The 14,078-nt window shown below is 31.9% G+C and overlaps 1 protein-coding gene across 1 annotated transcript in view; it reads left to right on the top strand.

Annotated features, from left to right (window-relative positions):
* The window catches only part of LOC149956053 (ABC transporter G family member 20-like), a 75,933-nt gene that overhangs the window by 38,556 nt on the left and 23,299 nt on the right, over nucleotides 1-14,078 (top strand). The window contains exons 5-7 of the mRNA XM_090166749.1: nucleotides 8,693-8,847; nucleotides 8,920-9,121; nucleotides 11,021-11,209. Of these exons, the coding sequence (XP_090022875.1) occupies nucleotides 8,693-8,847; nucleotides 8,920-9,121; nucleotides 11,021-11,209 (546 nt within the window). The remainder of the gene's footprint in view (nucleotides 1-8,692; nucleotides 8,848-8,919; nucleotides 9,122-11,020; nucleotides 11,210-14,078) is intronic.

The following is a 14,078-nucleotide window of genomic DNA, read 5'->3' as shown; positions in this document are numbered from 1 at the left end:
TTCAAACTTTCAATTCGCTTTTATTACTATTTAAATACGGTAAAATATAATTCTTATACACAAATATAGTCAGAAAGATACTATAAAACACTAAAATTAAAATTAAATTAAATTTGTGTGGATAAGATTTGTAAATATCATTTTGAAACTAATAACTTTCACGCTTTATTTAAGTCAAGCCAATAAAAACAATTACCTATATTTTAAATACGGTAAAATATAAATACATTTCCGATATGTAAATAGGTAGAATAACACTATGAAAAGTTCCTTTTTCTTCTTTTAATACGACAACACACAACTCTGATACGCAAATATATAAAGAAAATATAAAAAAATTTACTCTACGTTCGATACGTTAAAATACATTTCCGATATACAAATATAGATAAAGAAATACTATAAAATGTAAAAAGGTAGAAAAATACTACACATTAACCATTATGAATTTAAGCTTACAACATCCTTCACGTATAGAGCATAACATATATGTTCAGAGTTAACTTGTTTCCTCGTTATCTTTATCGCATGTGTTTTAAATAGCGTATGGAATAAGTTAAGAATGTACTGAAATGGTGTATGTTTAAACCTCGTAGAATAAAGAGTAAAACATATGTTCAGAGTCGGCTTGATTACTAAAGCGAATAACACAGAGACGTTTCCGGTGTAGTCACGTAGGAAGAAAAATACTACAACACTCTCTATACTCTACATTCAACACGTTAAAATATACTTCCGAAATGCCAATATAGGTAGTAAAATACTACAAAATCTCTATACTTTACCTTCAATACGTTAAATTACATTCCAATATGTAAATATAGGAGGAAAAATACTACAAAAGCCTCTTTTCTTGGCGTTCAATATGTTAAAATAGATTTCTGAAATGCAAATGTAGGTAGTAAATACTACAAAATCTCTATACTCTACCTTCAATACGTTAAATTACATTCCAATATGTAAATATAGGTAGTAAATACTACAAAAGCCTCTTTTCTTGGCGTTCAATATGTTAAAATAGATTTCTGAAATGCAAATATAGGTAGTAAATACTACAAAAGCCTCTTTTCTTGGCGTTCAATATGTTAAAATAGATTTCTGAAAGGCAAATATAGGTAGTAATTACTACAAAAGCCTCTTACTCTACGTTCAATACGTTAAATTAATGATATGCCTCCGATCGAATCGTTCATTTTTTCCTATTTAAATATACGCATTTAAATTAGAATTGCTTCTAGTGTTCGGCAGTCGATTAATTTTTATCCATAAATTTTCCGATTTATTTAAAAAACGTTGGTAAAAAGAATATCATTTTAACTTATTTAATTGTGTTTTTACTCAACCAAACATTTATTTGAATAAAAGTGGTATTTATTTAAATAACCAATTATAGTTAAATAAAAATTGTTAAATGTTTAAATAATCGAAAGTGAACAAGCCTATTTTTTAAATAAAACAAACAGACTTTAGAGTTGATAAGATTTGTAAATATCATTTGAAACTAATAATTTTTACGCTTTAGTTAAGTCAAGCAATTACATTTTTAAAAATGAAAGAAGTTAAACTATATAAAAATTTGTAAATATTGTAAATATTTTTAGGTAATAAAGAAATTAAGAAATGTTTTAATTAAAATATCTTTCATTTTCTACTACATTTTTAAAAATGAAAGAAGTTTAACAATATAATTATTCTAATATAATTTCAAAATCAGGTATTATTTAAAGTACAAATGCATAATTTAGTGAAGCAATTCTTATTTAAATACTTTTATTTAATTAATTTGTGTATCTGAAATGTATTTATTGAAAAATAAGTGGGTTTTACTATTTATCACGGTTTTATATATATATATATATTGGAATTGTTACAAAAGGTTCTTTTAAACGTAACTTAGTACATTAATTTATTTTGGAAGTTCAAAACGTATTAAGAGCCCTTCAGAATACTATAAAAGGATTTCATTTACAAACTAAATTAATATTTTCTTCAAACTTTCAATTCGTTATAATTTGAATTTAAATGAAAACATCATGGATTATAGGTGCGTAATCTACTATTAGACCGAACTAATTAAAAAAATACTTAAAGTACGTGGTTTTACTGATAAACTCTAAAGGAATTTTGGAATTTTCTAGAATAGCAAAGTAAAACTAAAACGTAAACCAAGTTTAAAACGAAACTAATAACTGGGAGAAAGGTTGAAGTAAGTAATTTTTTTTGATTTTGGGTTTTTTAATTTTTGAGTTCCCTATATTATTATAAACTAAATTAAATATAATTTTTGAAAATTTGTGATAAAAGATCTGCTCCTTCGTGTTTTACATATATTTAAAAACTCGAGATTTTAATGAATTGTTTTCAAAGCATGAAAAATATAGCAGATCCTTTGATTTTAATTGTAGTTAGTAGTTACTTAAAAAAAAAGTCGCTAGCTGACTTGGAGCTGGTGTAGTTAAATTTTAAAAATGTGTATTTTAAATTTTGTTTGTAAAAGTTTTTTTTTAAAAAGTTTAGTATTATAGTTTAAATTTATTAAATAAAATAAAATATAAATTATACATTTGGTTTAGTATTTTACTATTGCAAGTAAAATTAATAGTAATTTCAATTACTTTTTTAGTTTTTTTTTTGATAAATATGCAAACTATTTAGTTATTTCAAAAACAAATACGTCGAATTATTTGGTATTCGAAATACTATTGGTTAGTTTTTATATATTTAATTTTATTTTTCAGAACAATTTCTCTTTGTCTAGCTTCTTCTAACTTTAATTTAGATGGCCTTAAAGCCAAGTATTTAACAAATTTTTTAACCAAGTAGATGGAGCTTTAAACAATTTTTCAGTCATGTAGTCAAGGAAATGTTCAAATATACGTGTATTTGGTCATTTTGATGGTCAAATAGCCCAGTATGGAACTGCGAGATGATAGTCAGACATTGAGACGCGGGTGGCGCCCGTGCCCCAGCGTCCGCGCCCTCGCCCTGATGGTGCCCCGAGCCTCCGTCGACGTCTGAAATGTGAAATGGGGCACCGACGGGGCTGGCGCGGACGCTGGGGCACGGGCGCCAACCTTTCTCCCAGTTATTAGTTTCGTTTTAAACTTGGTTTACGTTTTAGTTTTACTTTGCTATTCTAGAAAATTCCAAAATTCCTTTAGAGTTTATCAGTAAAACCACTTACTTTAAGTATTTTTTTTAATTAGTTCGGTCTAATAGTAGATTACGCACCTATAATCCATGATGTTTTCATTTAAATTCAAATTATAACGAATTGAAAGTTTGAAGAAAATATTAATTTAGTTTGTAAATGAAATCCTTTTATAGTACTCTGAAGGGCTCTTAATACGTTTTGAACTTCCAAAATAAATTAATGTACTAAGTTACGTTTAAAAGAACCTTTTGTAACAATTCCAATATATATATATATATAAAAAACCGTGATAAATAGTAAAACCCACTTATTTTTCAATTAATACATTTCAGATACACAAATTAATTAAATAAAAGTATTTAAATAAGAATTGCTTCACTAAATTATGCATTTGTACTTTAAATAATACCTGATTTTGAAATTATATTAGAATAATTATATTGTTAAACTTCTTTCATTTTTAAAAATGTAGTAGAAAATGAAAGATATTTTAATTAAAACATTTCTTAATTTCTTTATTACCTAAAAATATTTACAATATTTACAAATTTTTATATTGTTTAACTTCTTTCATTTTTAAAAATGTAATTGCTTGACTTAAATAAAGCGTGAAAATTATTAGTTTCAAATGATATTTACAAATCTTATCAACTCTAAAGTCCATTTTTCAGGTATTAGTAAGTATTTCATACAAACTAACTTCTAAAATATGGATTTAGTTCGTAAATAAAATTCTTTTAAATTACTTTGAAGAACTCTTTATACGTTTTGAACTTGAATAATATTAAAAACAATAATCTAAGATACCCTTTAAAGTTAAATTCCTTTAGTTTATCAGTAAAACCACTTACTTTAAGTATTTTTTAATCCGTTCGGTCTAATAGTAGATTACGTACCTATAATCCATGATGTTTTCATTTAAATTCAAATTATAACGAATTGAAAGTTTGAAGAAAATATTAATTTAGTTTGTAAATGAAATCCTTTTATAGTATTCTGAAGGGCTCTTAATACGTTTTGAACTTCCAAAATAAATTAATGTACTAAGTTACGTTTAAAAGAACCTTTTGTAACAATTCCAATATATATATATATATATATATATATATATATATATATATATATATATATATATATATATATATATAAAACCGTGATAAATAGTAAAACCCACTTATTTTTCAATAAATACATTTCAGATACACAAATTAATTAAATAAAAGTATTTAAATAAGAATTGCTTCACTAAATTATGCATTTGTACTTTAAATAATACCTGATTTTGAAATTATATTAGAATAATTATATTGTTAAACTTCTTTCATTTTTAAAAATGTAGTAGAAAATGAAAGATATTTTAATTAAAACATTTCTTAATTTCTTTATTACCTAAAAATATTTACAATATTTACAAATTTTTATATAGTTTAACTTCTTTCATTTTTAAAAATGTAATTGCTTGACTTAACTAAAGCGTAAAAATTATTAGTTTCAAATGATATTTACAAATCTTATCAACTCTAAAGTCTGTTTGTTTTATTTAAAAAATAGGCTTGTTCACTTTCGATTATTTAAACATTTAACAATTTTTATTTAACTATAATTGGTTATTTAAATAAATACCACTTTTATTCAAATAAATGTTTGGTTGAGTAAAAACACAATTAAATAAGTTAAAATGATATTCTTTTTACCAACGTTTTTTAAATAAATCGGAAAATTTATGGATAAAAATTAATCGACTGCCGAACACTAGAAGCAATTCTAATTTAAATGCGTATATTTAAATAGGAAAAAATGAACGATTCGATCGGAGGCATATCATTAATTTAACGTATTGAACGTAGAGTAAGAGGCTTTTGTAGTAATTACTACCTATATTTGCCTTTCAGAAATCTATTTTAACATATTGAACGCCAAGAAAAGAGGCTTTTGTAGTATTTACTACCTATATTTGCATTTCAGAAATCTATTTTAACATATTGAACGCCAAGAAAAGAGGCTTTTGTAGTATTTACTACCTATATTTACATATTGGAATGTAATTTAACGTATTGAAGGTAGAGTATAGAGATTTTGTAGTATTTACTACCTACATTTGCATTTCAGAAATCTATTTTAACATATTGAACGCCAAGAAAAGAGGCTTTTGTAGTATTTTTCCTCCTATATTTACATATTGGAATGTAATTTAACGTATTGAAGGTAAAGTATAGAGATTTTGTAGTATTTTACTACCTATATTGGCATTTCGGAAGTATATTTTAACGTGTTGAATGTAGAGTATAGAGAGTGTTGTAGTATTTTTCTTCCTACGTGACTACACCGGAAACGTCTCTGTGTTATTCGCTTTAGTAATCAAGCCGACTCTGAACATATGTTTTACTCTTTATTCTACGAGGTTTAAACATACACCATTTCAGTACATTCTTAACTTATTCCATACGCTATTTAAAACACATGCGATAAAGATAACGAGGAAACAAGTTAACTCTGAACATATATGTTATGCTCTATACGTGAAGGATGTTGTAAGCTTAAATTCATAATGGTTAATGTGTAGTATTTTTCTACCTTTTTACATTTTATAGTATTTCTTTATCTATATTTGTGTATCGGAAATGTATTTTAACGTATCGAACGTAGAGTAAATTTTTTTATATTTTCTTTATATATTTGCGTATCAGAGTTGTGTGTTGTCGTATTAAAAGAAGAAAAAGGAACTTTTCATAGTGTTATTCTACCTATTTACATATCGGAAATGTATTTATATTTTACCGTATTTAAAATATAGGTAATTGTTTTTATTGGCTTGACTTAAATAAAGCGTGAAAGTTATTAGTTTCAAAATGATATTTACAAATCTTATCCACACAAATTTAATTTAATTTTAATTTTAGTGTTTTATAGTATCTTTCTGACTATATTTGTGTATAAGAATTATATTTTACCGTATTTAAATAGTAATAAAAGCGAATTGAAAGTTTGAAGAAAATATGAATTAAGTTCGTAAATAAAATCCTTTTATTGAAGGACTCTTAATACGTTTCCAACTTGAATAAAATTAAAAACAATAATCTAAGATACCCTTTAAAGTTAAATTCCTTTAGAGTTTATCAGTAAAACCACTTTAAGTATTTTTTCAATCCTTTTACCTATATTTACATATTGGAATTGTTACAAAAGGTTCTTTTAAACGTAACTTAGTACACTAATTAAGTATTTTTAATTTACCATAATTAAAATATAGGTAAGTGGTTTTTATCTTATTTTATACCTACGGAAGCGATAAATAAATTAAAGCAATAAATTTTTGGAGTTTGGAGATGGGTGGAAAAATAAGGCTCTTCGTTTTTCCAACTGCTTTTCTGATGTACCCAAAAATGGACCAAAATAGACCAAAAGTACCCTTAAAACGACCAAAGTCACCATTTTCGGCCCTATGTACCCCATTTCGGACCAAAAGTACCCCAAACTGGACCTATTAGCTTTATTGTAATGTTAAACTCCCATAGAGATTCCCCTAAAAAGAAAAAAAACTTGCGGTCCAATTTTGGGTACAGGAATTATTTCGGAGAGGTAATCCATGTTTTAAATTCAAATTAACCGCGCGCCCGGGCAATCCGCGCCTCCCAGGTAATCCACGCACGCGCGCGCTATCTTCCTGCCTAGGTTATCAAGTATCATACAACTTACATAATTTCCACTTATTTCGTACGATAAAACGCGATCGAGATATTCGTTTTAAGAAATACTCGTGAGATTGGTTCAAGTGTCAAGCATATTTAAGTACTACAATGATATTAAAATGAAGTTTAAAAATATTTCCATTCTACTTTAACAACGAATATTCCATGACGTCAAAACACTCTTAAATTCAAATTAACCGCGTCCCCCGGGGTAATCTGCGCACGCGTCGCCTAGGTTATCAATTTTTACATCATTTCAACTTATTCCGTACGATAAAACTTGATAAGATATACGTTCAAGTATCTTTCGAGATAAGCGTAGATAAATGAACAAGTTGGCCTGGACACAATATGTTGATATACGGGAAAACAAATCGTCGCGAGAAATATCATAAATACATTGACTTTTTGACGATTTTACCCCCATTTCATCCCTTAAATCCCGGATTTCGATCCCGAACCCAAACCCGAACCCGGGACTGACGCCACACCCTCACTTTCCTTCTACTTAGGCGGATTTTCACCCAACCAAGTTTATTCCAACCTTTTAGAGTCTGCTCTCATTGAAGCTTTTTGTCTGCAACTTATCGTTGAAAAATATTTTTTTTTCAAAATCATGCAAAAAGCCCCGATTTTGGTGAAAATTAAAATTTAAAACGATTAGTAGTCACCGAATCCCCCCTGAAAATTTCGTACTTCTACAATACATGGTTATTGAGTAAAACGCTTGTATCGATCAATTTCAAACACCCTGACTCTCCCCATAATTAGTATACAATGATTACGGAAATCATTTTGAAAACTTTGTAATATATCTGTAATCTCAATATAACCCAGCCAATGGCTGAATATTATGTTATATCTGATATGTTCCATCACTTAGCCGTGATTGAGAGGAAATTCGCATGGCTGCTTCTGCTACGGGGCTTACATGTACCTCTTTTGAGTATTAATTGGTGAAGGATCGACAAAATTTTATATATGTACCTTTGATTTCGAACTTTACTCATTGATCGGTGACATTTTTAAACAAGCGTTTGAATACATTTATATCCTAATATATAATATAATACAATACAATACAATAAAATATAATATCGCTAAATATCCAAAAACGCTTTATTAACGTATAGTTCACATTAGCTTTGCACCAAAAATCCACGTTCTGGCTTGTGATTTTGGAAATAAATAATTTTTTCTTGCTGTAATCTAGGAGCAACAAACACAAGGAGAACGCAGCTAGCCTTTAATCACGCTAACGCAGTGTCGTGTACAATTTCCGAATTTTCCCCTTCCGACGGCAGCAGGCGCTAAAGCGTCTAACCAATGAAAATGCACGACTTTTGACGGGTTGCGTTCTCCTTTTGTGGGGTGCTGCGTTTGTTTTTGCTCCTAGCTGTAATTAGGTTCAAAAGAATCGTTTGAATAATTCGGGTTGAATTTCAGATACCTCCTCCCCTTCCGTCACGTGGCCCAGCCATATCTTATCGCTCCACAAAACACGTTATTATGTGCCCCCACCCTCAAAATTCAAACTATTCCGTGACCCTTTAACAAACAACACCGTGATAGCAATGTTTCCGATAATGGTTTATTCAAAATCACGGCGTCCACATTTTGTCCATTCTACAGGTGAAATTTCGAAGGGTCGGACACTTGCCATTATTTTGTACGGGATTTCGGAATTTCGTAGAGATTTTGGCGATTTTATCATTACGTTTTGAAGTGATTTTGGGATTTCAATGTTAATTTACTATAGAGAGAGTTAAAAGATTTTGCGATTTTAGTTAGACAAAGTGTACGGGATTTTGGTAAATGTCCAACCCCTCGTGAAATTTATTTCTTGTAGGAACCCGCCCAGTACTCCCAGTTTACCATTGAAGAGACAGTATCTTTGTATGGTAAACTGCACAATATGTCCAACTTGGACATTAAAAAAAGACTCAAGTATTTAATTCAACTTCTGGAGCTTCCTCCTAAACACAAAAGAGTCGGACAAATAAGGTGAATACCGTATTAAAGCAATTCCCAAAACAAATAAACAACAACTTTTAATTAATTACCCGTTGGTCGTAGCGGAGGTCAACAACGAAGAGTGTCACTGGCTTCGGCTCTGATCCACAATCCGCCGCTGGTGATACTGGATGAACCGACGGTCGGGGTCGATCCACTTCTTCGACTAAACATCTGGAAGTACTTAAACGAGCTGTCTTCATCTCAAGGAAGTACTATAATTGTAACTACGCATTACACTGAAGAAGCACGGACAGCGTCTCGGGTACGTCAAAAATCGACACACTTTTTATAGATGTTAATTATCCGTGGCGTCACTAAGGTCCGTTTAATAATAATCAGCTAGGCTAAAACCCAAGGCACCACCTTACCTTTACCTTCATTGTATTTTTCAATTTTGTGAATCGTAGGCGGATTAGTCGAAAATAGCAATTCAAACAGTTTTGGGGGTAAGAGGTCCAGCATTTCCAAGCATTAATTTTTATTGAAAATTATGCGCTACAGAAATAATGAAATTAGATTTAGATCATCTACAAAATTATGTAATGGGCCCCAAAATAGGGGTCAAGGGGAAATTATGTAATTGGCCCTAAAATAGGGGTCAAGGTGAAATTATGTAATGGGCCCCAAAATAGGGGTCAAGGTGAAATTATGTAATGGGCCCCAAAATAGGGGTTAAGGTGAAATTATGTAATGGGCCGCAAAATAGGGGTCAATGTGAAATTATGTAATGGGCCCCAAAATAGGGGTCAAGGTTAAATTATGTAATGGGCCCCAAAATAGGGGTCAAGGGGAAATTATGTAATTGGCCCCAAAATAGGGGTCAAGGGGAAATTATGTAATGGGCCCCAAAATAGGGGTCAAGGGGAAATTATGTAATGGGCCCCAAAATAGGGGTCAAGGTGAAATTATGTAATGGGCCCCAAAATAGGGGTCAAGGTGAAATTATGTAATGGGCCCCAAAATAGGGGTCAAGGTTAAATTATATAATGGGCCCCAAAATAGGGGTCAAGGTAAAATTATGTAATGGGCCCCAAAATAGGGGTCAAGGTGAAATTATGTAATGGGCCCCAAAATAGGGTTCAAGGTGAAATTATGTAATGGGCCTCAAAATAGGGGTCAATTGTGAAATTATGTAATGGGCCCCAAAATAGGGGTCAAGGTGAAATTATGTAATGGGCCCCAAAATAGGGGTCAAGGTGAAATTATGTAATGAGCCCCAAAATAGGGGTCAAGGGGAAATTATGCTATTGGCCCCAAAATAGGGGTCAAGGTGAAATTATGTAATGGGCCCCAAAATAGGGGTCAAGGGGAAATTATGTAATTGGCCCCAAAATAGGGGTCAAGGTGAAATTATGTAATGGGCCCCAAAATAGGGGTCAAGGGGAAATTATGTAATTGGCCCCAAAATAGGGGTCAAGGTGAAATTATGTAATGGGCCCCAAAATAGGGGTCAAGGTGAAATTATGTAATGGGCCCCAAAATAGGGGTCAAGGTGAAATTATGTAATGGGCCCCAAAATAGGGGTCAAGGTGAAATTATGTAATGGGCCCCAAAATAGGGGTCAAGGTGAAATTATGTAATGGGCCCCAAAATAGGGGTCAAGGTGAAATTATGTAATGGGCCCCAAAATAGGGGTCAAGGTGAAATTATGTAATGGGCCCCAAAATAGGGGTCAAGGTGAAATTATGTAATGGGCCTCAAAATAGGGGTCAAGGTGAAATTATGTAATGGGCCCCAAAATAGGGGTCAAGGTGAAATTATGTAATGAGCCCCAAAATAGGGGTCAAGGTGAAATTATGTAATGAGCCCCAAAATAGGGGTCAAGGTGAAATTATGTAATTGGCCCCAAAATAGGGGTCAAGGTGAAATTTTTTGCAATTACCTAACAACGGTGCTTTAGAATTTTTTTACGCACCATATAAATTAAATTTTAGGGTGGCCAAAGTGATGGGTCAATATGTCCTGAAATTACTCAAAAGCTTAGGAAACCGTCCTCAAGAACAGGGTAACAAGCCATAGAATGTTGTCGTCTGATACGATTTTGAAAACAGTTACCGTTTTTTTGGTGACGTCGCAGGGTTTCAGACGACAACACTCTATGGCTTGTTACCATTTTTCCGATTACTTAATTTCATGTTTCAATTTTCATTCGGGGTAAAAGGTTGGTTTGATGCGCAATGGGGAAATTCTGGTGGAAAGTTCTCCCGCTCAGCTCATGCAGCGACTGAATAAAATCACCCTGGAAGCGTGTTTCTTGGAAGTGTGTACTCGAAAAGAAAACACGACCGGTGAAGACGCGTCTAAAGTTACTGTGATAAGCGAAAAAGACTCCAATGAAACAAACAAAAAAGTAAGGTGCTTTCCGGCGGTTGGTCGCGAGTAAAGTTTTAAGAAAATTCGTAGGGCTGTGCGAGTATTCGATCATCATCGAGTACTCGGCCTTTTTTGAGGTCGAGTACCTCGAATAAGTAATTGGAGAATACTCGTCGATTACCGAGTACCAAAAAAATTGCATATTCGGGCACCCGATTACTCAAAGAAGCTGCTCTCTAAACTCGTCGAGTATTTGTTTTTTCTATCCTCGTTGCTTCAAAGTTCAAAGTGTGGTTTTTACAACTTTTTGGGGGGCAATAAACGTTACCTACAAAGTTGTGGAAACTGTGGTTAATTTCAATTATAGGAATATTTTTCAGCCTTGAAAGCTACTTTATACTTAAATTTAATTTCACAAGTACTTGAATAAAACCAGCTCCTAATCAAGTACTCAACGACCCGACTCGTTAAAAATATTACTCGAAGTTTTTTTTAGTTACTTAACTCGAATAAGAGAAAGTTTCCCCTTAATCAAGTACTCGATTACTCGACTCGACTTCAATATTACTCGACTCGAATACTCGATGAAAACAAAATTGATACTCGATAATCGACACGATTGCCTAAAACTCGCTAAAACCACTAATCGCACAGCCAAAAAAATTCGGCAATAAACAGATTAAACCTGCACTCAAATAAGTGTAGGGTGAACTTGTGTAGGCTTGGGAACTGGGGTGGGGTGGTACAGGGGTATAATGAACCCCCTCTTCAAATTGGAAACGAGAGCCAAAAGCTTATTTTTTATTACGTTTAAGGGGGGGGGCACCAAACTCAATATTCAAACCCCTCTTTATCAAAACGCTCGTACGCACTTGCTTGTATAGCTGAGTGTTAAATCAACACTCCTATAAAACCAGGTTCACACTTATCCCTAAAATCGCTTCGTTTTAGATAACTAGTTTTCAAAACCAGCGTGAGAAATCGCTTCGTGTTAGTTCGGGAAGCAATTCGTCCAAGTCGGTTCGCTTAGAAGCGCTTTTAAAACGACAAGGCGGGGAACTAATATTGCTCGGATTTTTAAAAATAATGGGAATAAAATTCTAAATAATGTCAATTAATATTACTGTATAGTAAACACGATTACCTAATTGTTTTCGGATACATTTTCAAAATTCTAGCCATAATATAAGTTTCCCAGTGCATGAGATATTTAGTTTCCCAGTACATGAGATATTTAGTTTCCCAGTACATGAGATATTTAGTTTCCCAGTACATGAGATATTTAGGTTCCCAGTACATGAGATATTTAGTTTCCCAGTGCATGAGATATTTAGTTTCCCAGTGCATGAGATATTTAGTTTCCCAGTGCATGAGATATTTAGTTTCCCAGTGCATGAGATATTTAGTTTCCCAGTACATGAGATATTTAGTTTCCCAGAACATGAGATATTTAGTTTCCCAGTGCATGAGATATTTAGTTTCCCAGTGCATGAGATATTTAGTTTCCCAGTGCATGAGATATTTAGTTTCCCAGTACATGAGATATTTAGTTTCCCAGTGCATGAGATATTTAGTTTCCCAGTGCATGAGATATTTAGTTTCCCAGTGCATGAGATATTTAGTTTCCCAGTACATGAGATATTTAGTTTCCCAGTACATGAGCTATTTAGTTTCCCAGTACATGAGATATTTAGTTTCCCAGTGCATGAGATATTTAGTTTCCCAGTACATGAGATATTTAGTTTCAAAGTACATGAGATATTTAGTTTCCCAGTACATGAGATATTTAGTTTCCCAGTGCATGAGATATTTCGTTTCCCAGTGCATGAGATATTTAGTTTCCCAGTGCATGAGATATTTAGTTTCCCAGTGCATGAGATATTTAGTTTCCCAGTACATGAGATATTTAGTTTCCCAGTACATGAGATATTTAGTTTCCCAGTACATGAGATATTTAGTTTCCCAGTACATGAGATATTTAGTTTCCCAGTACATGAGCTATTTAGTTTCCCAGTACATGAGATATTTAGTTTCCCAGTGCATGAGATATTTAGTTTCCCAGTACATGAGATATTTAGTTTCTCAGTACATGAGATGACAAACTATTATAAGTATCAAATTAAGTTTGATAGTTATAGTTTTTAATGCATAGGTTTCGTATAATTTTAGCTTAAAGTTTTTCTTATTAAAGATATGGTGTCAGAATGTTCTTGGTGTATTAGATTTTTGCATGAGGTATAATGATAATAATGGTAATGACGATTTTACTTGAAAAGTAAATATTTTTAAGCAAATTTTTAAATGGAAGGGTAGGTTTCCCTGCATTTCGTGGGTGCCTATTATTGACGTCATTTCCGGGTTGATGTATATGTTGGTTGCTACTAAAGCGAGCCGAGAGATAATTTTTATAGGGAAACCAGACAGAAAATAGTAGCCTAATATCTTAAGCCTAACTTTGGGATTTTCAAAAATCATTTTAATCCTTATGGAGAACAATAATACTACATCGGAATTGAATTCTACCTTTAATAAAATCATAAAAGTGTTTTACGTATAATGAATTTAATTATCAATAAACAGAAATCAATACCTTATTTCCAAAACAAACGATAATGTAATAACCCCTGTAGCACATGAAGTCGTTTTAGGGTCGGGGTACGGTCGAAAAGTCGCTTTATAGTCGACGACCAAATGCCGACCTAAAAACGTCCGAACGTTTTTTGACACTAAAACCGTAAATCCTTTTTGGGACTAATTATGGTCGGTATGCCGACCATTATCCGATTAAAATAGACCTTACATTTCATTATTGGATTCGACGTTAACTTTATGAAACCGACCATATGTATTTAGGAAAAGGGGATATTTTAATTATTTTCTGACTATTTGATGATTTTCTGAGATTA

The sequence above is a fragment of the Leiobunum rupestre genome, chromosome 2 (genome assembly GCF_980474605.1).
Source record: "Leiobunum rupestre chromosome 2, qqLeiRupe1.1.hap1, whole genome shotgun sequence".
Classification (NCBI taxonomy): Eukaryota; Metazoa; Arthropoda; class Arachnida; order Opiliones; family Sclerosomatidae; genus Leiobunum; species Leiobunum rupestre.
The sequence above is the reverse complement of the archived record's forward strand: the minus strand, read 5'-3'. Positions and strand labels throughout refer to the sequence as shown.